This window comes from Serinus canaria, chromosome 2 (assembly GCF_022539315.1).
Source record: "Serinus canaria isolate serCan28SL12 chromosome 2, serCan2020, whole genome shotgun sequence".
Lineage (NCBI taxonomy): Eukaryota > Metazoa > Chordata > Aves > Passeriformes > Fringillidae > Serinus > Serinus canaria.
In genome coordinates, this window is record NC_066315.1 from 3,872,555 (window position 1) to 3,897,835 (window position 25,281).

The following is a 25,281-nucleotide window of genomic DNA, read 5'->3' on the forward strand; positions in this document are numbered from 1 at the left end:
AGAGGATCCATGCTCACCCCTGAAAGAATTTTCTACCAAGGTTGTTGACACAGAAACCAAGAAAGAAAGGAGGATAAATAAGAGAAACCTGCAACTGCCTGTTCCAATGAGCTGTTTGTCTTTCATGACCAATGAGTAAAGTGCAAACTCTGGAGTTTTTTAGGAATGTATACAAAGCATGCATGCTAGAATAAAACCAGTTTGAAGCTTTCTGAAAATGGAGTGTGTTGCTTTGTATTGCCTTAACAAGAACAAGAAGTTGTTGCAGTGATTAGGAAAAATGTGGGAACAGAGCTGGTGAGGAGCTGGAATTTAAAGCAAGCTGAGGATCCAGTGGGTGCATCCAAAGGAGCCACATCCCACTCCAGGAATGGCTTTGGATGAGTGAGCACAGCAAGGAAGGGAGCAGGGGTTGGGGAGGGTGAGGCAGCACCAGCAGGGAAAGCTGGGCTGCAGCCCCACTGCAGGCTGGAAATTCACTCATGTTGGACTCCTGGATGCTGAGAATTCAAAACTTTCTGTGCTTAAAGGCACAGACCCACAGGAGAACACTGCATTGACCTGAGGCTGTGGAGAAGGCTTCCAAAATTGATTACCAGCACTGGGATTACAGCTGTGTGGTTGGTTAGAAGTGTGTGATGTCACAGGGTGGAAAAGTTAGAGTTTGGGGTTTTAGAATATTGAAATAAATGTGAAGCAAGATAGAAGTTTTAGGGCAGAGGAAGGCTCTTCTTATTTACCTTCTTCTTCCTTCTTCTTCATGGGTTTGAGTGATGCTTTGTAATTAGACAGAAAAATCCACACTGCAGCCTTTGAGGGATCAGTTATTGAGTCAAAAAGGAAAATAATCTAAGTGTCATTTCTTAATTGGATAGTTTAGTCTTAAAAGACCTTCTAGCAAGAGATAGTTAGCCTTTTTGTGCTCAAAAACCCACACAGTCAGGCTGTGGGGCTCACTTGAGCTGTCACTAAAACCAGGGCTTCCAGCCCAAATTTTGAGCTCATTCTCTCTCCCATGCATGGAAAATATCCTGGAGCTCTCATCAACGTGAAGATCCCAGCACACACCTTGCACACTCAGAAAGATTAATCCCTTGAGCTGCTATAGTATGGCTTAAAAAAAAAAAATAAATCTTGCTGGTTGTTTAAAAAGAAAAAAAACAAATTAAAATTTAAAAAAAAACAGGTAACAATTGTTAGGAGCCAGAATTCCTTCCTGTACCAGAAGCAACAACGCGTTCTCAGCAACTTCCTCAGGAATTCTCACTCCTCTTTGGCCATTTGTTATCAGCTCAGGCAGTGATGATCATTAGTGCTCAGAGCATGAAAAACTCATTACCCAAAAGCTACAAAGCAGCACAAACTCCTGCATTTCCTGGCATGTGTCCCCCTGAAATAAAAATGCTTCAGATTGCCAGTGATCTTAGAAGAACTGCCCAGCAGACCTGGCTGAGAGCTGGAATTTCCATTTGCAGGGGAAGATCTGTAACAATGTAAGAATTATGGAGCAGGACCAAAAAAGCAGCAAAAGCAGCAGGAAACATCAAGGCAGAACACAAAAATGGGGGAGGTGGGGATAACAGCAAGGCCAGGGGGTTGAGGGATGCTGGAGCTTGCACCTTCCATTAATTGCTCTGAATTCACTTGAACCTCTTGATACTTTTGGCCTCCTCATCTCCCACTCCTGAAAGTTGTTTATGCTGGGGGAAAAATTAGAATTATGCTTGTTTTAACATCAAAGCCTGAGTGCCTCCCTGAGAGCACCCAAGATTTTGGACTTTGAGGAATAATGTATTCATCCTTGTTTTGAGTGCCTAAATTTTTATTATTTCCAAGTTATTCCTCTTTGTTGGTGAAGAAAAAAGATTTTTTTTTAACTGTGCAAATTAAAGGGAAACTTTTGTTTTTTGTCTTCCACTTTATTCCAGCAGTAATGTGACTTTACTGGCCTGAGGAGACAGGACTGCATGCAAGATAAAATATGAAAGATCATCTATTTATATGAAGCCATTAATGTGTTTTTATTCTGTTCTCAACTCTCAACCCATGATTTATCTCTTGTCTATCAAAGAAAATTGAACTGATGTGTTCAGATAATTAAATTTCTAGTGCTGGTGCCAGAAATTCTCTCCTTTTTTTATAACAGCCTATTCAAAGCCCATCACTAGGTGAGTACAGCTGTAAGAGTGTTTTTGCCATGTATAATGCTCTGCATTATTAACATTTAATCTCCCATTTTTCACTGACCTGTCACTAAAAAGCAGACTTTATTTCATGACTTGATATTTACAGTTTAAAATTTCTTTATGAGTAAGTTATTTAGATTTTCTGACTTTATAGGGGAGATAACCAAGCACTTCAGGAGATTATTTATGTCATCCTGAGACAGACAACCAAAAAAAGTGAAATTAATCACAGGGGTTTTTTCTCTTTTTTTGAGTTTAAAGGCCTAAATGCAAACACTTAGATAGGAAGTCAAGAAGTCATGGAATCCTGGAATGGTTTGGGCTGGGAGGGACCTTAAAGCCCCTCCAGTGCCACCCCTGCCATGGCAGGGACACCTTCCACAGCCCAGGGTGCTCCAGCCTGGCCTTGGACACCTCCAGGGTGGGGAGTCCACAACCTCTCTGGGTAATAAAGATCATTAAGATTGATAATTACACTCAAATTAGGAAAAAAATCTAACTGCTGTCAACTCCTCAATTCATTTTTTTTTCAGTGTGATATGCACACAAAAATCCAGACAAATGAAACTTCCATGGAGCTTTCTGCTGTAAAAACCTGCTGATTTTTATGTTAAAAAAAAAAAAACCCAAAAACTGGGGCAAAACAATCCCAGGGAGCTCTATCACTGGCTGGAAATTCCATTATCTAAAGCAACTCTTGTTTGTCTTCAGCTGCTCATCCAGAACTATGCCAGTTATGTAAATAATTGCTTACCATGCTGGTAACACTCTCTGAATGGTACATATTTCTTGAGGATATCAGCACTGAGTTATTTGTCTTGATATTTTTAATATCCTGAGAGAAGCAGGGTGACATAGGCAGCTAAATGGATTGCTGAAGATTACATAAACCAAATTCAGTTTGTACTTAAAATTGTGCAAAGGTCCAAACTCCAAAGGTCTAAAACCACTTTCCGTTGTATTTAAAAACTGAAAAATTCCCATTTCTTGTAAAAAAAAAAAGGTACCAATGCAGTGTCTTACACACTACAAGCTAGAGGAGAAACAGCACTTGAAAATGAAGTTTTGTGAGAAAATCATGGCAGTTTTAAAAATAGAACTGCACTTCATAAAGTGCTCTGACATGCTGGATCAGAGCTGTGAAAATATTGAGATAGTTTAAAATGCAAACAGGCACCAAAAGGAATTGTCATGCTCCCCCAAATAAAAACACAGGTGATGGATTGGCCTTGGCAGAATCCATCTGGAAGGAACTGGGAGGTGATGAGGGAGAATACATCCTTGCTTAAATGATTAAAGAATATTTATCCCTTTACAGCAAGCAAAGCAGAGCAGACAGCAGCAATTCTGAACCTACAGAGCATTACTTGCACAAATAACTTGACTGATCTGAACCTCTCTGTTGTAAAAAATGAGAAATTCTCAGAAAAATGAGAATAAATGGCAGGTGTCCTGAAATTATCAAATCATTTGTGTTAGAGTACAAAAGTGGAGTCAAGCCAAAGGCTGTAGTGCTACTATAAACAAAAGAAAGGAAGAAATTACAATAAAACCCAAAAAACTCAATGTGCAACCCCTTGCTGGGATCCCAGCAGGTGAGGAACTGATTGTGGCTCTCAGGTTTGGACTCAGCTGCTGCTTTTTGCCCAGACAATGCAGAGCTGTCAGAAACAAAAGCTTCCATAAATCAGCCTCGTGCTGCTCTCAAGCTCACAGGTCCCCCTGTGTCACTTGGTGATGGCAAACTGGCAGGAGCAGCTTCCCCCTGCTCCTGGGGCTTCTCACAGCAGGGAAAATGGGATTTTATATCCTGGCCACTGACAGAAACACCTCCAGTCTGGGTAAAAACTCAGCTCAATGCCACTGGATATCAAAATGAAATGCCACTGTGCCTGGGCAAGCCTCAGGGGCTTCCTAAAGAGGTTCTGGTGACTTAGAGCTCAGAATATTCATGACAGCCATGAACAGATCTGTCATGCATTCCTTCCAGCTGCCTGAAAATGAGCTGCCTCACCCCATTTATTCTGGATTTTCCTTTTCATTTCCACTGACAGAGACTGGGAAGGCACCACAGGTTATTTCCCCCTACCTAAGATACCTGAAGCATGTGAAATAAATTTCTTTTTAAACAAGTCTTGCTTGAACTGTCAAGATAGAGAGGAAAAAACCAACTTTAGCCATGATACCTAATGTTCAAATGGAGCATTTGATATCAGATATATATTATATATATATATATATATCTATATATATCTATTGTGGTGGGCTGACCACTACAATAGATACATAGAGATATATATATAATTATACATTATACATACATTATTATTTTACATTAATTTATACTATCATACATAATTAATATATTATATTAATATGTGTAATTATACATATATTATGATAATTTTTAATAATAACATAATAATTTAATAAAATTATTATATTATTATTCTATATTATTTTTATTATTTTATTATAATAATATCATTTATAATAATAATATAATAATAATAACAATAAAAATAATTATAATTATACACACACAAGTGTGTGTATACAACAAGAAAAGCCAAGATGAGGTGAGTAAATCTGCCCAACTCCCCCATATTTATCAGAGCAAACACCAGGCCAGAGACTGAAGCACAGCATGGATTTCTCCTCATTTTGCAGTTTATGACACAAGGCTAGAGAGGCACTCACAGGTTGATGGATCTGGATAAGATGACAGACACAGTCAGGAGGATGCAGCCATGGGGGCCAATTTCAAACTGCAAAAGAAAAGGTGTTATTTGTGTGTTATTTTGTTTCTTTGTCTGGGATTTTGGTGCTATTTTGTTTGTTGTGTATAAAATTTTTTGCCCAATTCTCCAGAAATGCAAATGGAACTGAAGGAATTGCTGTGATTTATGCTAAAGCTGAATTTGTTGCTGTGTTTGTTAAAATGCAAACCATGTCCACAGAGTGGTAGAAACAGTGTTCAGAGTGTGAGAGTAACAGACACAAAGGCTGGCAGCTGAACCATAATTTGTTTAATTAATATTTCATTAAACACAGTACCTGGTGAATATTCTGCTGTAGAAATACAATCAGGTCCTCATATCTCGTGGCACTGTGAAGAATTAGCTGGGAAGAAATTAAAGGAAAAAAGGTGACTTAAAAAACAGCAACTCAGTTTTATAACCTGAAAGCTGAAATAAAGTAGCCAAAACTTTCAAACTACCTGGAAAGATCTGAACTACCAAAAAGAAATAATCTAGATCTAATTGAGAAATAATCTAGATCTAGAAAAAAAACCAATATCTAATGAAATTTACCTCTTAGGGTTGTCATTTGTCAGAGAATTATACCTCAAAAACTGATATATTCTGAATTTTTCTATGTTGCTTTTTTATGATTCTTAAGTTTCTTGTACAAACATTTTGACTCAATTTTAAGCATTGTCTATGCAATGAAAAACAACCCCTTGGACAGAGGAATTCTGCAGCTTTAGAAGAGAGGATGGGCAAGAGGCTCAGGGGTCTGTACCTGTGTGGTGAGGCATTTACCACACTCAGAGAATCTAGGAGAGTATTCCTATTTAACATGAAATCCATGTTAAATTCCTATTTAACATGAAATCCATGTTAAATTCCTATTTAACATGAAATCCCTATGCTCAGGGGTCTGTACCTGTGTGGTGGGGTATTCACCACACTCAGAGAATATATGAGAATATTCCTATTTAACATGAAATCCGTGTTAAATTCCTATTTAACATGAAATCCATGTTAAATTCCTATTTAACATGAAATCCCTATGCTCAGGGGTCTGTACCTATGTGGTGGGGTATTCACCACACTCAGAGAATATATGAGTATTCCTATTTAACATGAAATCCAGGAGAGCTCACACCTCCAGGCCCTCACTTCAATATTCTTTGCCTGTTTTTCCATCTCCAGATTGTTTTTAGGCGTCCATTCCTCATTCAGGAGGCCAAATAATTAATAATAATTATTCCTGCAAGCCCTGAAGCCTGGCTGAAGGCAGCACTGCTTGCAAAGCCATCAGAGAGCCTCAGATGGAAACAAGGCACCACTGGGAAGTGTTCTGCCATTTGGAGCTTCTGGAGGGGGGAAAAAAGCAAAGAATTCTGTGTAAGAAAAGAAGAAAATGGAGCCTTTTCATGCTCATGGTCAATTGGAGGGGCCCACCTTGATTTTTACTGTGTGTCATTAAAAGCAGGCAGAGTTTTTAGGTTTGGAAGGTAAATAGAAAATTAAAAAAAGGATTTCAGAGAGCCCAAGTGCCCACAGCCACTGGGACAACTCAGCCAGGCAGGCTTTGGGATTTTATCTCTTATGGGGTTTTGGATCATAACTGATCTGATTTTAAAATGTTAGGAGAGCAAGAGAAGTCAGATTGACTGAACTGAAATAGGGAAAGAGGATGTGGAGCATGGGAGTCACCCAGAGCCTTACAGTTTCCAGGATTCCATCTGCCTTGTATTTCCCTGTGGGAGTGAACTGCTGTCTTCCTGATGGCCTGAAGGGGGATATTCAGACAAAACTCATGTTAAAGGGAAGAAAATGGCATTAAAGAGAAATCAACATGTTATATCAGCTGAATGATGTGCCAAAGATTTGCATTATTATTATTATTATTATTATTATTATTATTATTATTATTATTATTATTATTATTATTATTATTATTATTATTATTATTATTAAGGACTTTAAAAAAAAAGATTTCTTGCAAATAAATTTATATTGCAAATCAAACTTCTGTCAGTGAAACAAACACTTTATCTGTGCTGTGCTCTCTGTCTAACATGAATTACCATTTCTCCACACAGAAAGAGGAGAAATATAAGTTTAAGATGCTAATGACAGTTTTTATTGAAAAATATTTTTAGACTAATGACATTCAAACAAGCAGAAGAACATATGGGAAATATCACAGAGGAAGCAGATTTGAGATGTAAAATATGTGAAATATCATTTGAAATGTTTTTGAATTTGCTGCTTCTATTTCAGGTTTGTGAAGGATTTCTGTGTCCCAAAGCCTCTCTGTTATTTTGCAGCTATTTTAGCTGATCTAATAAAGGAAATTAATTATGTCCACAAAATCTGACTCACTTAAAAATGTCCTTTAGATTCCAGTGCAGCCAAAGCTAGGGATCTAAAAGCTGGATGTTGTGTGTACAAGCAGCCTCAGTGCACTGCATAAACCAAGCAGGCAAACACAGCAAAAGGAGCTTAATTCCTGCCAAAATGGAATATCTGCAATACAGGAGCAGAATGCTGCATCTGAAAAAAGAACACTTCCTAAGAACATTTTGGAGGATCCCTACAATAAATCCAATCCATCAATTAAATAAAGATCCAGGATCTTTCACAGCCACTCCAAAGTGTTGTAAATGCTGCCCCAGTTCTGTCCCAGCTACTGGGGCAGCAGAAATTACATTTTGCATTGCTCCTTAGGCTACTTTAGGTGGCATAAATGCAGCTTACAAAGCATTTCTGAGGCATTTTCAGGGTCCCCAGGATGAAGAAGGAATTGAGAATCTGACTCCATGTTCTCAGAAGGCTAATTTATTATTTTATGATATATATTATACAAAAGAATGCTGCACTAAAACTGTACTAAGGAGTAGAGAAAGGACACAGAAGATACCAAGAATGATAATGAAAAGTTGTGACTGCTTCCAGAGTCCTGACACAGATTGGTCATTGAGTTAAAACAATTCACATGAAACCAATCAAACAATTCACATGTTGGATAAACAATCTCCAACCACATCCCAAAGCAGCAAACACAGGAGAAGCAAATGAGATAATATTGTTTTCCTTTTTCTCTGAGGCTTCTCAGCTTCCCAGGAGAAGAAATCCTGGTGAAGGGATTTTTCAGAAGACATGACAGTGCCACATTTCTATTGTAATTAGGTGGATTTGGGACAGACAGAGCTACAAGGGCAGTGTACAGGGACTAAAAGTGGTTTCCTACTCACAGAGCCACCAGGGCTTTCTCGTGGCCCCCCGCACGCCACAGAATGTCAGCAAGAGCCAGGGAAAGGCACTTGGTCCTGAGAGCTTCTGAGGGCTGGAGACAACTGCAGTCCAGGAAAGAAAGGAGAGAGACAAGCAGCAAAATGTGAGGAAAAACAGACTCAGGGCAGGTTTGTCCTTAAAAGCATCTTTAGAGAGAGTTTTATAACAATTAATAACAAGGCTCCGGTGAGCTGTGTCAGCAAATCGTTCTTTAGGTGCCTCAGCTCTTCTACAGCTGAGAGAGAGACAACCTGGATGGCCAAAGATGCTGTGAGCTGGAGAGGCAGCTGGAATTGTCACTGGGGAGAGATCCCAGGGGTGAAGGAAGAGCTGAACCCCACCTCTCCCTGGGAATGAGAGACCACGAGAGCACCCCTGGCACACCCTGAGCTGAGACTGCTCAGCACCTGCAGGGGGAGAGGCCACTGATGGCACCAAGGGCTTTTTGGGAACCATTCTCTGGGGAGAAACCTCATTTCAGGCATTTCAGAAGGTGCTTTGGACCTTGAAGATAATCAGAGCCAGTGAAGGGAGCTGTGGGGAGAAAAATTCTCTTTAGATTGCTGCAGAACGAACTGGGCACACTGGGTGGGTTTCTTCTCAAGTCAGAAGGAAAACAGGCACTGGAAGGACATTAATGAACTAAAGTCAAGTGTTACCAGCTCTGTGCTGCTTTTGGGGGATCTCTATGAGTTTATGTTGCTCCTAATGAGGTTATAAATAATTGCAAACTTGCCATGTCTCTGTGTTCTGTGACACTGCTCCTGTCATTTGGTGAATTTAAGTGATGAAATTCCCACTCTTCACTTCCAGGAGATCATTACTTAAGGTGGTGTCTGATTTATAAGGAATGATTGAAATAAAACTTAACATAAAATTTAAAATAAAACTGGTTTTGTCATTAAAAGCAATGGATGAAAATCAGGAGAAGAGTAAATAAGGCATGATCAACAACAGGAACTGGTTAAGCACAGATCTGTTATCACACCCTGATCTTCTAAAAGAAGGAGTTCCTCTTCCAAAGAACATATTTTTAATTGCTTGGACAAAAAAGCAGGTAAATGCTTCAGGGAACAAAAACATATTGGCAAATAATGGACAAGAGAAGCTACTTCATCTTTAAATCTGTAATAAAGCTTTCAATATTCTCCAACAGGGTTGGTTTATATTTTAAACATGATTTTTAGTTTCTAAAAGCATTGATACTTAATTTCTTTCAGAAGTTTTTACTTCTTAATCCTTTTAAACAGATCTACACCATAATGTTTTTAACCCCCACTAAACTTTCTCCAAAGTACTATCTGCAATAAATGCTGCTTGAATTTTTTTTTTTAATAAGGTGTGCCCCAAAATCAGGACCTAAAACATTTTAGGACCAGGAAGTTCAAAGTCCCAAAGTGGAAAACTGGCAGATTTGAGAATAAACCAAATATCCATGAGACTGAAGAAGTGGCCAAAAATCCCAAGTCCCTGGGAAGAACATAACTGGAGTTTTCTCTAGTGGCTCCAAGAATGGCAGTCTTTGAAATTCAGATTTTATCAGTTCTAGAGTGTTACCAGCATGGGAGATGAGGACTAAACCTGTTCCCACTGTTTGAGTAAAAGATCTAATAATTCAAAAGACTATACAAGAAACACCAAACGTCAAAAAAATTAAACAGACTTTCAAGTTCAGTGTCTGCCTTGAAAATAATGTTAATTTAGAGAATGCTTCCCTCTCTGAAGGATGTGAGATATGGGAAATAATTGGTGAAAGTTTTCAAGTGAAAAAAAAAAAAATCATAATCACAACTTTCTCTTCTCTCTGCCTGTGTTCTAATACAGCCAGCCAGCAATTCATGGGAATCACAAGGAATTTCTGTGTCTGAGAGGCAGCAGAGGGAGAAGAAGACATGATAATTATTTCTTGAATGTTGAAGGAGCCTGAAATCCAACACTTCCTGTGAAGTGGCTGATAATTTGAAAATCCAGGTTGGAGTTAGAAAGGAATATTGATCCTCTCATCTGAAGCTCTGAGGTTCCCCTTTCCTTCTGCCTGCTGAAAGTTTCTGCCCATGGCAAACACAGCATAAGAAAAGTATGTTTATCTCATGAATAAAAACCAAAAAACCTTTTAAAACCATGTGGACAATAAGAGGGGGAAAACAGGAAAGGCAAATCCTGCCAAGTAAACAGGATTTGTTGGAGATGGCACGAGCTGGAACACACAGTTTAAAGAACTTGGCCTCCATCCACTTCTTTGGGTGCCACATAATTTTATTTCATGTATGATCTCTGAACCATGCTGCAAGAGGGAAATCATCATCTCTGTTTTCACTAAGGATGACCTGAGACACAAAGGGACCAAGGAACAGATGATCAAAGGCTGTCCTCAAAGCTGAAAGAAATTCTTGGTTTTCACAGCCAGAAATAATTCTTCTGTGGAGATTCCTGGTCGTAAAATCTAAGTATGCACTGAGGTTCCTGCAAGGAAGTTTCTGAGGTTTTTCTTTTATGTAGACAAGAACCTGGAAAAGTCTGCCTTCATTATAATCTGAATTAGAATCCTAAAGTTTTGCAGGATAACTTCTGTCACTTCCCATCCTGGATGCTGAGAACAAAGAATGATGCTCTACAGGCACCTGTTTCTTTCCAATATTGATGAAAAACAGCCCAAACTATGAATTTACATTAAGAGTAAGGCAGACAGCACTAAGGAACATCAACACAGACCACAGCACTTTCCTACACAGCTCCAAGCAAAAAAAAATGGGTATTTAAAGCCAAAATGTAACACAAGAGGAACATTTTTATATGTTAAGGTAATGAAGGATCTCAGCATGAAAGCTTCTCTTCAGACTAAATCAAAGTCAGACTAATGGAGGTCACAAATAAGAGAAGGTGGTGGCAGCATAAACCAGTAAAATCATCTGCACTGTTAAGCATTTTGTTCCTCTAAGCACAGGGAGGCTTTGAGGAATTTGTTTTTTGTAAAGGACTTTAAGTCTTGTTGAAAACAAGAGGCAAATCCATGAAAACTGGGAACAAAGTAATTTTTGAGGCATTATTTTCCAGAATTGAATTCAGTAGCCCATGTTCCTTTAGCAACATGACAGGTACATCATTATTAATGCAGCCCAAGCAATTTCCTTGTCAGCAGCAGCACCTAACAAAATTCCTTTAAACAAGTAGAAAATACACAGAATATAAATTCAAATTCCACTAAGGAGTTTAAACAGCAATGATCAAAAGCAGTTACAAGAAAAAAAAAATCATTATAACTTTAATTTTTCAAGCTTGTTGAAATTCTCAGTGTAGAGCACTGGATGAACTTCATGGACTTTCAAACCTTGTTTGAAGTCCTATTTCCATGAGGACCTCGAGGCTAAATAATTTTCCTTGGCCTCAATTCAAGCTGTTTGGGTTTTGTAGAGGTTCTTGGGTTAATCACAAGCAATTACACAAATAAGACACCAACTTGGACATTCCTACAGTTCCACAGGAAGCAAACACAAGTAAAGCAGAAGCTGCTTGCTTTCTCTCTCTCTGAAACAAAAAGAAGTTCAGGAAGTTCAAACTCAAAAGGCTCTTGAGTGGCCACAATAAAATTAATAATAATAAAATTATTATTAATAAATTAAATTATGATTTTTTTTTTTATTTCTGTAGGAAAATTCCTGAAGTTTCAGTGCCTTACCGGGTGTCTTTGTTCCTGTTGGTGTCTGCAAAGATCAGCTGCTGCAGGACACAGGCTTGGACAGCAGCCAGAACCCCACATGGGCCACCCTGGGGGAAAATGGGAAACTCCATGAGCAAAAATCTGCTGGGGAATACCCCTGGGAGCTCCCACCCAGCCCAAAGCCATCCTCTCAGCCCTCTCTCTCCAGCCAGGACTTCACTGTGCTCTCTGGGGTTTTGAGCAAGCCAAGGAAAATCAGGGTTTTTCAGTGTTTTTGTGGTTCCTGCCTGTTTTTCCTGAAAAGACCAAGACATCTATAATGTCAAAAGAAATGTGGGGTTTTATTGAAATCTGGGATAGATGAACTAAAACCTCCAGATCCCTACTGAGCTGCAGTTTAATTTCCAGAGGGAAATCAAGTCTGAGTGATTCCCAAGGACTGAAAACCTGAAGCCTTGCTCTCAAGCTTCCACCTGCAACACCACACCAAGATTTCAGGTTTCAGCGTTGCACCTCAGATCCTCCCTCTCTCTTGGGAAGAGAAAGATAACCAAAAAAGTCTGATTCTTTAAAACTATCAGTCCCAGGGGAAATAAATCACAATACCAAGAAATGCCATGTTAACTTGGAATTTTATGGATTCATAGGTGGCTTTGGGCTACATGGACACAAGGGTGACACCACAGACACCACAGTGCCACCCAGCCAACTCCTCTCACACCCTGCAGAAGGGGAAGGGCAGCCAGCCCTGCTGTTGTCACACAATGGGATTAAAAGACCCACAATGGGATTAAATCCCACAATGGGATTAAAAATTTAATTCTCTGATTGTCCTAAATGCAGCACCAAGGGAAGGGGACCTGCAGGTAAATGCAGGATGGAAATGAGAATTCTTTAGATATTGACACTTTCTCATTTCTCATTTGTGTTACACATTCTTTGCCTCTCTACATTTATTTAACTGATGAATGAATAATCTGAAATACATCAAGGAAAAAAGCAAGGTTTGTGTCAGTCCATCAGGGAGAATCTCCCAATCAAAAAAGAAATTACAGGATTCATTCTAAATATCTTCTTATAGCACCACAAATAAGAAAGAAATGAACAGTTCTTTCTTAACACAAGAAAGAAATGAACAGTTGTTCAGCTGAATTGAATTTTGGACGTGAGGAGGAAATATATTAATGTGCTGAAACAGGCACAATTTAAGCAAAACACCATTCCTGCTCTGGAATTCATGGAGGGGAATTTAATGGCCAGTGAGCAGCTGGAAGTGATGAGATATCCTTTCTGCAGGCTGCAAACACCAAAGCAGCATTTACTGTGGGCCAGTGACCACCACAGCCATGGCTCCTTTTGGAGTTTAAATAGAGATTTAATATCTCCTTTTTCCACTAGGCTGTGTGAGATAAGCAGCTTTCTTCTGAGATCAGCAGCCTAATGAAATATTTAACTAGATGAGGTAAGTTAATTAAACATCTTAATGACATGTTTATTAGCCATTGTCCTTGCCTCAAAGCCTCTCTTCCTCTCATTTCTGAATAATGGTTTATTGTATTTGTGTTCCAGCCAGATGAAGGCAGGAAGGATGGATCTGACTCCATGTTCTCAGAAGGCTGATTTATTATTTTATGGTACTATATTATATTAAAGAATGCTAAATTAAACTATACTAAAGAATAGAGGAAGGATATTTACAGAAGGCTAAAAAGATAATAATGAAAACTCCTGACTCTCTCCAGAGCCCTGGCACAGCCTGGCCCTGATGGCCAAAGAGTGAAAACAACTCCCAGCAGAATGCAATGGAACAATCACCTGGGGGTGAACAATCTCCAAACACATTCCACATGAGCACAGCACAGGAGAAGCAAATGAGATCAGAATTGTTTTCCTTTTCTCTGAGGCTCCTCAGCTTCCCAGGAGAAAAATCCTGGGTGAAGGGATTTTTCAGAAAACGTGAATGTGACAATGGCCTACTTCTCTCAGGCCAGAGAAAGATTTTCTCCATCAGCACAGAGGCTTTACTGAGTGTTTTGGAAAGAGGAGCCCACAAGTGTTTACTGAATTCCTCAGATCCCTGCTCCTGTGTGGACACCCAGGAGCAGGTGCACAGCCCCAGGGCTGGCACAAAGCCATCCCAAAGCTGGGGAGGATCCGCTCTTCCAAGGGATCTGGTGGATTTTTGTGGAGGAGGTTTTGCAGCAGCTTCTGTGAGCCAGAGGGAAGTTTGATGGGAGGATCCATGTTTAGCCCTGAAAGAGTTTCCTGCCAAGGTTGTTGACATGGAAACCAGGACAGAGAGGAGGATAAATAAGAGAAACCTTCAATGAGCACTTTGTTTGTCTCTTCAGACTAATGAGTAAAGTGCTAACTTATGAGTTTTTTAAGAATGTATAAGGAGCATGCATGCAATAATAAAAAGGGTTTGAAGCCTTCTGAAAATGGAGGGTTGTTTTGCATTGTCTCCATCTCAACCATGACCCTCTCAACTAGGACAGATTTTGGGGGCAGCTCCACAACCCTGTGGCACGAGGGTGGTCCCTGGGCTGAGCCTGTGAAACCAAGGTGAGCCAGACAGAGCAGAGAGGGGTTAAGCACTGTCTGGGAGCCAGGAGCTCAGGCAGGGCTGAAAGGGAGAACTCAGAGGAGTCACTGGATGCCCTGGATCAGAGAGCACCAAAAATCTCTCTGGATGGGCCACATGATGGCCAGGCTGGCCCAAGGCATGGCTGGGTGGTTTTACCAGCTGTGGTCACCACAGGAACCTGCTGGACATCCCAGATGTGTGTCCACCTGCTGGACATCCCAGATGTGTGTCCACCTGCTGGACATCCCAGATGTGTGTCCACCTGCTGGACATCCCAGATGTGTCCCCCTGCTGGGTGTTGCCAGGGAATTGATGAAAACCTCATTGTAGGGAGGAGTTGGGATCTTGTGGCTGCAGGAGAGGTGAGCCCAGCAGCAGTGCCAGTGCCCCAGGGTGCCTGCAAGGTGTTTGTTCCTTTTATTTTAGGAATGAACTCATCACCTGACCCCAGCATCTTCAGGAAATAAAAATCTCCATGTGATTTTCCAGGCAACTCTTGCTACATCTCATTTTGAGTCAGATCAAGCTGCATCTTTAATTTGTTTGGCCCCACATTTCATTTTTCTCTTGAATTCCCCCTTGATTTGTGCTCTTTGATTCTTTTACCACCACTAGCTTTCAGCTGCAGTGGCTCCTCCTCCTTCTCCCTGTGAATAATTCCCCATCACACACACACACAAACAACTGCACACTTTCTGCAGCTTTTTTCACATTTTTAACCATCCATCTCAAGTCTCCCATCATGACTTGACAAGGTGACAACACCACTGGTGACCAGAGTTTAAAGGAGGAGAAAAGTCTTTAGAAAACTAAATTTTTTTACACACAGCCTTTGTAATGTCAGTGTAAAAAGCAAAGATCAGTGTTAGGAAGGAATTTACAGTACCTTTTTCTGCACAATGCCATATTTTAGCTGTGGGATATTGTTAAATGTAAAACTCTGGATTTTCCATTCTTCACTGAAGCAACAAAGACTGGAGCCAAACAGAAGATTTTTTAATTCCTATAAAAGAAAGGGGAAAAAACCTTACTTTGAAAACAAATCAAAAACACTGTAATTTGTAGAAAAGAAAAGAGGAGTTGGAAGGGTAATGACTAACTGTACAACCATCCTCTTCTGTTTAATCCATACTGTAAATAGCAACACCCCAATGAAAAGGAGCAATATTTTCCTTTTCCTGCCATATTCCTTCCACTCATAACGCTGGGAGCTGCTCAGCACTGGAAAATATTTATGTCTAATGTCTGGGGCACAGTTTCCCATGGAAGCATCCCAGGGCACTGCCTGAAATTTAACAGCTGGAAGAGCAGCCAGTGATGACATGAGGGAGAAAAGGACCCTCTACAAGATAAATGTTAATTGAATGGTTGATTTCTGTATTTCAGGTGGCACAACTGCAGACCAGGGCCAGCAATAGCCACACTGAATAAATGGCATTCATGCTAGAGCAGAGCTCAGGAAATAAAAAAAAGAATAAAAAAAAACTACTCAGGGCTGGTAGAGTTCCTCCAAGCTCACTGATCTAGCAATTAAATTGGAATACACCCTCATTATTTGGTCTGGGATTTTTTTTTCTCCTCTGTCTGAATGGGAAGGAAAAGTATTTAATAATTTCATCTTTGCTCAAAAAAGGGAGCTAAGAAAGGCAGAAACAGTGAGGGGGGAATAATAAACCACTGTCAGCTGAAAGGACTGGAGAATAACCCCAGGAGTAACTGACATGGGGCATTAAGGAAATAATGCAAGCTGAGTTAATAAAGCTGTTATCTGGGCTTCAAGTGGGCCAATGAGGGCATTTTTCTGAATTCAGGCATCCCTCCATAACTCTGTCACCTGGACAAGGAATTTACTCAGGAATACAGCACATGTTCAAAAACACAACTCAGAGCAACCCACTGCAGCTTTGGCTGAGAAAACTCAAACAACAACCTCACAGATCTGTTTATATTTACCATTATTACTCTTACTTTTGCAAGAGAAATATCAATTGCCTTTGATGCTATCTGAAGCAGACAGAGTGTTGAAAGATCTGGGGTCTTATTGACTTCTCCAGTTGTCTCTTCATCTTCAACATCAACTGAAAGAAAAAAAATAAATCAAGTGTTGGATGGAAAGAATTGTTTTCCCCAGCACACTCAGTGCTAAGGGCTCACCAGCATGAAAATTACCATTTATTGTCTTTATAAAAGGGAGAAGAAAATAGTTTTAGCCAGAAAGGGCAGATAAAAACACACAAGCCAGCCTCTGTCTGACCATTTCTTAATGATTTCTCTATTTAGAAGTTTATAGCAAATGCAACTGCTTTAAATCAACTAAGAGTTACAGAAGAAGCCACTCCTATGTATTTATTTGGCCACAGCTGCTCTGAACAATACAAAAGATGGCAAAAGCCAAACTGAAACTTGACATAACTTACCCAATTCTAGGGCTTCTTTTGTCTGGTCTTCTTTACAGCCAGTGGATGTTGGAGACTTCCTACAGGAAAATGAATCAAGAAATGAATGACAAAATGGTAATTTTAAAAATTTTAAATGAGAAAAGGTGTTTGAATAAACAACAATAAATAGGGAGCATTCCGACACAATGATATAATATATATATATAAAATAAATATATGGTCTAAGAAATAAATGGTCTAAGAGAAAAGCCTTTTTCAGTGGAAGAAAGCTGCACTCCAGGAGTTTATCAGGAGAAGCAGCCAGCACAGAGCAATATCCTGTGTTTGATTTGGGATTTCAGTCCTGTTCCAGCATCAATCTCATTTCATTTGTGTGATATGACAGATCAGGACATAAAATAAAACTTAAATCCCTGACAGGGATCAGGGTAAGATTCAAATTAGTCTTTAAACTACTTGAAATATCCAAATAATAGAAGTGGGAATAGGTCTTAGACTGGCTCCTTTACCAGGGTATATTTTTAATCCATTAAGAGGGATCAGTTGTTCAACTCCTCTTGTGATTTAATTGCAAATTACACAATTAATAGCTTAAAATTCTTATAAATAACTGCTAAAAGGATTAGGCATTTAAACTTGGCTGTGAAGTCAGAGCTGAAATAAAACATTTGATTTTTGGAGACCAAATGGGTTTGATTCTTCCTGTTGAAATCACACCAAAACGAATTCAGAATCGAAAAAACTTTCAAATAACCTTTTCTAAAAATGGCAAAAAACTGATTTTTTCTTCTTCTTTTTTTTTTTCCCAAAAAAGCAATACTGTATCATTGGCTTTTGCTTTGGAAAAAAAAAGGAATTGCACTGACAATCCTTTCCAAAATAGAATGGAATAGTTTCCTCAGCAGCATTCTTTGTAGGCACGATGTTACAGCAACAACTGCTGTCATGTCACATACTTTCCATGAGCTTAATTTCCTTTGCAGAAAATGAAATTATAAAACCAGAACACAGACAGATCACACTCATGATTTGCCCAGTTTAAAGGCATTTTGGCAGCTTTCTCACAGATAGTATTTGATACTATAAGAACAGAAACACTTCTCTTTTTTTAGCTATAAATAAGTTAAAGGATGGAGGCAATGAAATGTGGGTGGCCCTGATTCAGGCCAGACAGAATGGAAATGAATCACCCACATTCTAGGAATTTCAGGTAAAAATAAATGGGAGGCCCAGCAGGTCAATAAAAATGAGAGGACTGAGAGCAAATTTGTGTAGTGGCATGAGCAGCCCTGAGCCCCCACTGAGCATTTCTGTATTTTTATGTGACACAGAATTGAATTGAGTTGATTGTGGTGTATTTTACAACCCAGTCAGATCTCCCCTTGGTGTTTCCTGCCATGAATTTCAGCTGAGATTCCCTTCCCATAGCTGCTTGGAACTATTTTCATCTCTCCTGGTCAAGGAAAGGGTCTTAATGACAATAAATTCACCAATAAAATACTTTTCAGCCAAGTCATGTCACTCAGGCATAACCAAAACCACATTTTTGTTTTGCCTGAGACTGTACACTATTCTCTCTTCTTTCCTAGTGCTTCTTCCCAGTCAATCCATTTCCATCTAATTTTGAAAGAGTTTTTTAACACCTTCCAAGGCTGGGTTGGACAGGGCTTGGATCAAGCTGGTCTAGTGGGAGGTGTCCCTGCCCATGGCAGGGTGATCTTTAAGGTCCTTTCCAATAAAACCATTCTGTGATTTTGTGATTCTGTGATTCTGTGATTCTGTGATTCTGTGATTTTGAGATTCTGTGATTTTGTGATTCTATGATTTTGTCATTCTGTGATTTTGTGATTCTGTGATTTTGTGATTCTGTGATTTTGTGATTCTGTGATTTTGTGATTCTATGATTTTGTCATTCTGTGATTCTGTGATTCTGTGATTTTGTCATTCTGTGATTTTGAGATTCTATGATTTTGTCATTCTGTGATTCTGTGATTCTGTGATTTTGTGATTCTGTGATTTTGAGATTCTGTGATCCTGACACTAAATGCAGCACCACAGTTTCCATTTCTAAATGAAAACACAGCCCCCCACGGTACAATTCACATGTGGCTCTCCTGGCACAGTTTTTGTAGTGTTAATTCTGTCTGGAAAGTCTAAAAGATGTTGGTTCTACACCCATTCCAGGAAGAACCAAGCCCAGGGTGCAAAGTGCTCGGAATTCTCCAGGCTGAGAATTCCCACCAAGCTGAGGAAAGCACTGACACCCAAAATTAATGCTGGGTGTTTTCTGCTGAAGTGGGGCATTTTTGCAGGTGGAGGCTGCCCTCCTTGAGGGGAACTTGTGTTTCTCAAAACAGCCAGGACATTTATTGCAATTTCCATTGCAGCAGAGGGCTGCTGTTCCAGGAAAATTTATTGTAGGTGTAAAACCAATTGGTTGGAACACTCAGGGAAGGGGGAAGTCATCCATCATGGCAGGAAAATGGGACAGGAAGAAAATATGCTTCATTCTAAACATACTATACAGTACTTTCTCTAAATATTTGAACATTCCTCTCTGGCCTCCAAGCATTGTAGGAAAATGGATTTACAGAGCAGAGCTGAACTGGCAGAGAGGGAGCTCCATTATTGAGGGAGCTCCTTGGCACAATAATGGATGTGCACTCCACCACTTCCTATTTACACCAACACTCACAAGAGGTCAAATAAACAAAGGGGCCTAAAAATTAAACATCAGTGGCTTTAAGGTGGTGGTAAAACCCATTTTCATGGCCAGATTATAACAGCTTTTCTACTGGATGTAGAATAGGCAGACATATCTGATATTCTTGGAATAGTGAGTAAGATCTGCAGAGTAGATAATTAAAAAATAGTCTCTATTGCTGTTTGCAAAAGGGTAAAAAAGGCCATTCTATGTGGTGCAGCTTGTCTCTGTGCAGCTTTGGGGCAGAATAAAAAAATCAGAAATATTAAAAGAAATTGTGAAGATGCAAAGGACATGATCACAATCAATTCCAGACAATATTTTTCAGTGGGGAAAAAAGTCTTGTCATGAGAATTTAATATAAATTTTATCATTTTGGCAAGGCAGGTTGACATAGGTAACAGAGCCTCATGCACTTAATTTTCCTTAATTTCCTTTTTAGTGATGACCTGCATCTGATTTGATTTGAACATCTGCAATATGAAAAATTAACAGGTGAGCAGATGACAGAGGGATTTGTGAACACTGACAGCTATAAAACAGGTAATGAGAACCTTGGCATTGAAAGGGTAATTTCTAATAGGAGTGGTCACTTCTGATGGAAACAGATTCCCTCACACATGAGCCTGCATTTGTCCTGCTGAATTTTACTAGCTCTGACAACGTGAAATCTTTGTTGGGAAGGTTTGTATATAAAAAAAGAATTATTATAATCACAGGTTGAGCTACAAGGTGGTTTGAAGTGCCTGATGAGCTGGGCTCACTTGAACATAAAACTCATCCATAGGCTATGAATAAATATTTATGTCCAGCTACAAAACCAGAATTAGAATAAAAATGGAGCTGCTTTGTTCCTACTGTTCTCCACCAGAGATTTTGGGGTGTGAAATTCCCACTGAAATGTCCAAGGAGCTCAGTGTGAACTCACCATTATGTTCAGCAGCTCTAAACTGCTGTCAGCAAAATAAAAAATAATCAGTAAAATTTAAAAAAGAAGGAGATGAAATTCCACTAAATAAAAATGCACAGGACCCACAAGACACTACATAAAGCACAGAAAAGGGTGTTCAGATTTTGGCACTCAATCAATTCACATCACTGGAGATGAATCCAATCCCCTGCTTTGTTCATTAAGTACCCTCTCTGTCTGGTTTGGGCCTTCAACTCTTGGGCCATTTAATTTTTCATGATGTGGAATATTTGTGGTCTTCCATTTCCTGTCAGAAACCTCAGATTTTTAACAGTCCAAACCATTGTAACAATATAAATTATCTTCCTGAAAACTACTATCACCTGTTAAACTGGGAGATAAAAGCTGACACTGAGGATGGGGTATTCTCTTACCTTATCATAAAAAAAGGGGAATTCAAAAAACAGGTTATTGCTGAGCTCACAGAGATTTTGCCTCCTGGTAAAGCAATCTGAGGGGTAAATAGGGATAAAAAAACTTCCTGGTGCTACCAGCACACAAATGATTTTTTTTTAAGGAGCAAGTAATTCCACAGAGTCATGGAATAGATTGAGTGGGAACACACCTCCATGATCCTTTAATGCAAATTCTCACTGACTGACTGCACTTCAGGCAACAGGCTGGACCTCTCCAGATTTACCTCCTTTCTAAAAATAAAGAAATTATCCAGAAGCCATTTGTCATTTCCAGTAATTGCAAAGTGCCTTTTCCTATGGAGTGCTGGAAAAATACTAAAAGGGCAAATGGCAGCCCCACAGATGTTACACCATGGGCTCTGCTGCCATAAATCCATTGGCACCACACAAAAGCCACAATAGTTCTGAATTTATTTTAGGCCCTTTTTTCCGCTCCAAGCATTATGTTATAAAAGGTGTTACACAACGCCGGGCACTTGAAGGTTTTCACTCCTGATTTGGCAAGCACAACCTCTCTTTTCATCCATGGGTGAGTTAAATCCATATTCCCCATGGATGAGCCAGTTTTGTATGACAGACATTCCTCTGCTGCCACTTGGATGAGTCAAACCCAGGCTGACCCCTGGAGCAAGGGAGCAGAACCCTTCCAGGAGGGTTTGGTTCCTCTCTCCAGGAAGGTGTGGCTGCACTGTTCTCACCACATTTCCTGCCTTCAAACCCACCCCAGAGCCCTGGAGATGATGCAAAGTGTGGCTTGAATGAAAATGCAGAGACCCCAGACAAAGGTGGAAGGAAATGTGCCAATGTCATTTACTCCTGGGCTGCTCCAGCCCTGTTCTCAACCGTGTTTCCTGCCTCCAAAGCACTGGAGATGATGCAGAGTGGGGCTAAAGGATAACACAGAGATCCCAGACAAAGGTGGAAGGAAATGTGACACCCTAATTTACTCCTGGGCTGATCTCACTGTGTTTCCTGCCTCCAAACCCACTCCAGAGCACTGGAGATGATGAAGAGTGGGGCTAGAAGGACAATGCAGAGACCCCAGACAGAGGTGGAAGGAAATATGGCAACCTGATTTACTCCTGTAAATCAACCTGATTTACTCCTGGGCTGCTCCACACTGTTCTCACCATGTTTCCTGCCTCCAAAACCACTCCAAGCACTGGAGATGGTGCAAAGTGTGGCTGAAGGAGAATATACAGATGCTAAACAAAGGCAGAAGGAAATGTGCCAATGTAATTTACTCCTGGGCTGCTCCACACTGTTCTCACCATGTTTCCTGCTTCCAAAACCACTCCAGAGCACTGGAGAAGGTGCAAAGTGTGCCTGAAGGCCCCAGACAAAGGTGGAAGGGAAATGTGCCAATGTGATTCAATCCTGTGTGACATTCACATTCTCTGATAAAATCCCTTCACCCAGGGTTTTTCTCCTGGGAAGCTGAGAAGCCTCAGAGAAAAGGAAAACAATTCTGATCTCATTTGCTTCTCCTGTGCTGTGCTCCTGTGGAATGTGTTTGGAGATTGTTCACCCCCAGGTGATTGTTCCATTGCATTCTGCTGGGAGTTGTTTTCACTCTTTGGCCAATCAGGGCCAGGCTGGGTCAGGACTCTGGAGAGAGTCAGGAGTTTTCATTATTATCTTTTTAGCCTTCTGTCTGTATCCTTTCTGTGTTCTTTAGTATAGTTTAGTATTCTTTAATACAATACAGTATTATAAAGTAACAAATCAGCCTTCTGAGAACATGGAGTCAGATCCATCATTCCTGCCATCACTGAGGCATTCCCAGCAAATCCAACACTCCTGGCCTGCTCCAGCTCTGTTCTCACCACATTTCCTGCCTCCAAAACTCCAAGCACTGGAGGTGATGCAAAGTGGGGCTGCAGGACAAGGCAGAGAGCCCAGACAAAGGTGGAAGGAAATGCACCAACGTGATTTACTCCTGGGCTGCTCCAGCCAGACTCTGACTCAACTCCTACTTTCCAGAAATGCCACCCCAGCCCAGGGCATCCTCTTCCTCTGACAGTGGGAAAAACTGAGTTGATTCCTCAGGCATTGCTCACACACACACACTGAGAATCCTGGGATAACCTGGGGCTTTCTGGGTGGTTTTAAACAAGATCAAGTCCAAAATGACCTGGCTGTGGGAGCTCAGCCCTCATTCCACAGAATTGGCTGTCAGGGTGGTGAGGACTTTCAGGAACTGCTCAACACCTCCCAGGATCAAAACTTCATTACTCACCAAACTGCCAGGTATTATTTTAGACAGTGCCAGCCCATCCCACACACTGATTTTGTGAGTAACACTGAAATATTGCAGCCCAGCAGGCAAACAATACAGAATATTCCTAGAAAACCTACTTTTACACCAAAATTCACAGTAGGAAAGACTGAAGCCAAGCAAATCTGGTAAATAATGTAAATTATGTACATTACATGACTTTGCTGGAACTATTTTTCCTTTCAGTTAGAAATTCAATTTTATTTTTAGAAAATAGCATTAAGCTGGAATGTTAATTAGTATTCTTTATGAAACGAAACATTCACATCTTAACCTTCCACAGATATTGAATTCTCCTGTTTCACTGTGTCAAGAAATTATCAGTGCAGTCCAGAAATCTCCTGGGTTGCTCTGCTTTGTTGCTTACACCGACTGAGGGAACACCAAATCCTGCTCAGGACTTGCTCAAAAACTCATGGCCAACGTTCTCTGCCAAACTCCTGATGCAGATCAGCCCAGACTGTGGCTGGGGATGATGCAGGATAAAAAGATAGGAGAGGATATTTACAGTTTTAGGCACTCAACTATCCATAATTGACAGGTATTGGCTCAGTCCTCACATGGAAAATAAGCTTTTTTATTCCTGTTAATAACAGAGAGCATGAATATCAATCCTTTAAGGACTACAAGACTTTCAAAATAATATTTGGGAAGCATTATGGTCCTTACAATATTTATACAATAATATTTTGAAAGTGTCAGATAGCTAAAAGAACAAAAAAACAAAACAGCTAAACAAACCTGAATATGTTTTTAAAGGATTTAAGGAATTTGTTTAAAGATTTATATTTTTTTCCTCGAGGGATTTCCTATTTCTATAAATAAGTTTTCAGGGCCCTTTTTTGTGGAACATATGAAAGAGAAAAAGCAGAATTCTCACTAACACAATGGGTTCACCTGCACTGTGATTTTATAATGCTGAGGACCAGGCCAGGAGCAGAGGGTGGCAGCTCTTGCCTTGTTATCTGAGAGTCACAGTGCCACAGACACCCCTAAATACATGGGGGAAATAAAAAACAAATCAGTAAATCCTAAGAGAAAATCAACAGCAAAAGTTCAGAGCAGCAAAGATAAAAATATTTAGCCAACAGTACAAGCTTCAGACAAAAAATGCCTAAAGGAAGATGAAAAATATTCAGAGTATTTTAAGAGAGGTGAATATGTAGCAAGGAAAAGAAACAGCAGTCAAAAAATCAAATTCAGCTATGGACAACAGGATAAAAAATATCAAATGGAAGGTGAATACAACAAAAAAAAATCCTTATAATAAGAACTGCTAGAAAGTGAATGTATTATCAGGGGAGAGGTGTCACCTGAGCCATTTAAGACTGGAGAAGACAAAACCTGGAAAAAGTATTACAGCAAAAATAAATATACATAGCAGTGATTACTCTGCCTCAGAAAGAAATGACCCTAAAGGTTCTTTTCCATCCATAATTTCCAAGAGTCTATGAAATGTGAGAAATGTTCCACTTGGTGTCTGTGGCAATTCCCTAACCCAACCCTGTTTGTGTTAGAACACAGGGCACTGCTAGGAAAAGGCTTCTTACAACAGGGAGGGATATTTTGGGGATGGGAAGCACTGAACAGTGCCCAGCTGGGGTGAGCTCAGCAGAGAGATCATGGCAGGAGGAGAAACCCTGGCTCTGAGCTCACTGGCACTTTGCTGGAGCCACAGTGCATGGGAGAGGCTCAGCTTTGGGCTGGAAATGACCTTGGGAAGGCTGACCTGGAAAAGAGACTGGACAGAGCTAAAGAATAAAGCAGGGATTGATTCCAAGGATCTCCTCCATGGATGCACCTTGGGCAGCAGCAGAGCCCAGCCAGGGCTGCACCCAAGATGACCCAAAATGGCCCCAAAATGCACCAGCGCTCCCGGGGTCTCTCCCTGGGATCAGCTCTGCTCCATTCCCACCTTGCAGTTCATTGTCCCAGCCCAGCTTTAGCCCAGGCACTCCCACCCTGCTTGTTTTTCTCTCTCCAGCCCACGGGGTTTGTGCTCCTGGCCTGAGATTTGGCTCATTTGTCCTTGGTGCCCAGCTGGAGCAGGAATT

General features: G+C 40.3%; 1 protein-coding gene across 6 annotated transcripts in view; it reads right to left on the reverse strand.

Annotated features, from left to right (window-relative positions):
* MINDY4 (MINDY lysine 48 deubiquitinase 4) overlaps positions 1-25,281 on the reverse strand; it is a 75,550-nt gene that overhangs the window by 36,655 nt on the left and 13,614 nt on the right. For 5 of the 6 annotated variants that reach the window (XR_001989756.3, XM_018909147.3, XM_018909149.3 and 2 more), the window contains exons 6-13: positions 16,878-16,936; positions 16,429-16,538; positions 15,347-15,463; positions 11,892-11,980; positions 8,176-8,277; positions 6,644-6,707; positions 5,244-5,309; positions 4,887-4,954 (exon numbers count right to left, since the gene is read on the reverse strand). Coding sequence is in view for 5 of the 6 variants with exons in the window: in XM_018909147.3 (XP_018764692.2) it covers positions 4,887-4,954; positions 5,244-5,309; positions 6,644-6,707; positions 8,176-8,277; positions 11,892-11,980; positions 15,347-15,463; positions 16,429-16,538; positions 16,878-16,936 (675 nt within the window). In the remaining variant the exon portion in view is untranslated. The remainder of the gene's footprint in view (positions 1-4,886; positions 4,955-5,243; positions 5,310-6,643; positions 6,708-8,175; positions 8,278-11,891; positions 11,981-15,346; positions 15,464-16,428; positions 16,539-16,877; positions 16,937-25,281) is intronic. The other variant, XM_050971620.1, reaches the window with a different exon arrangement.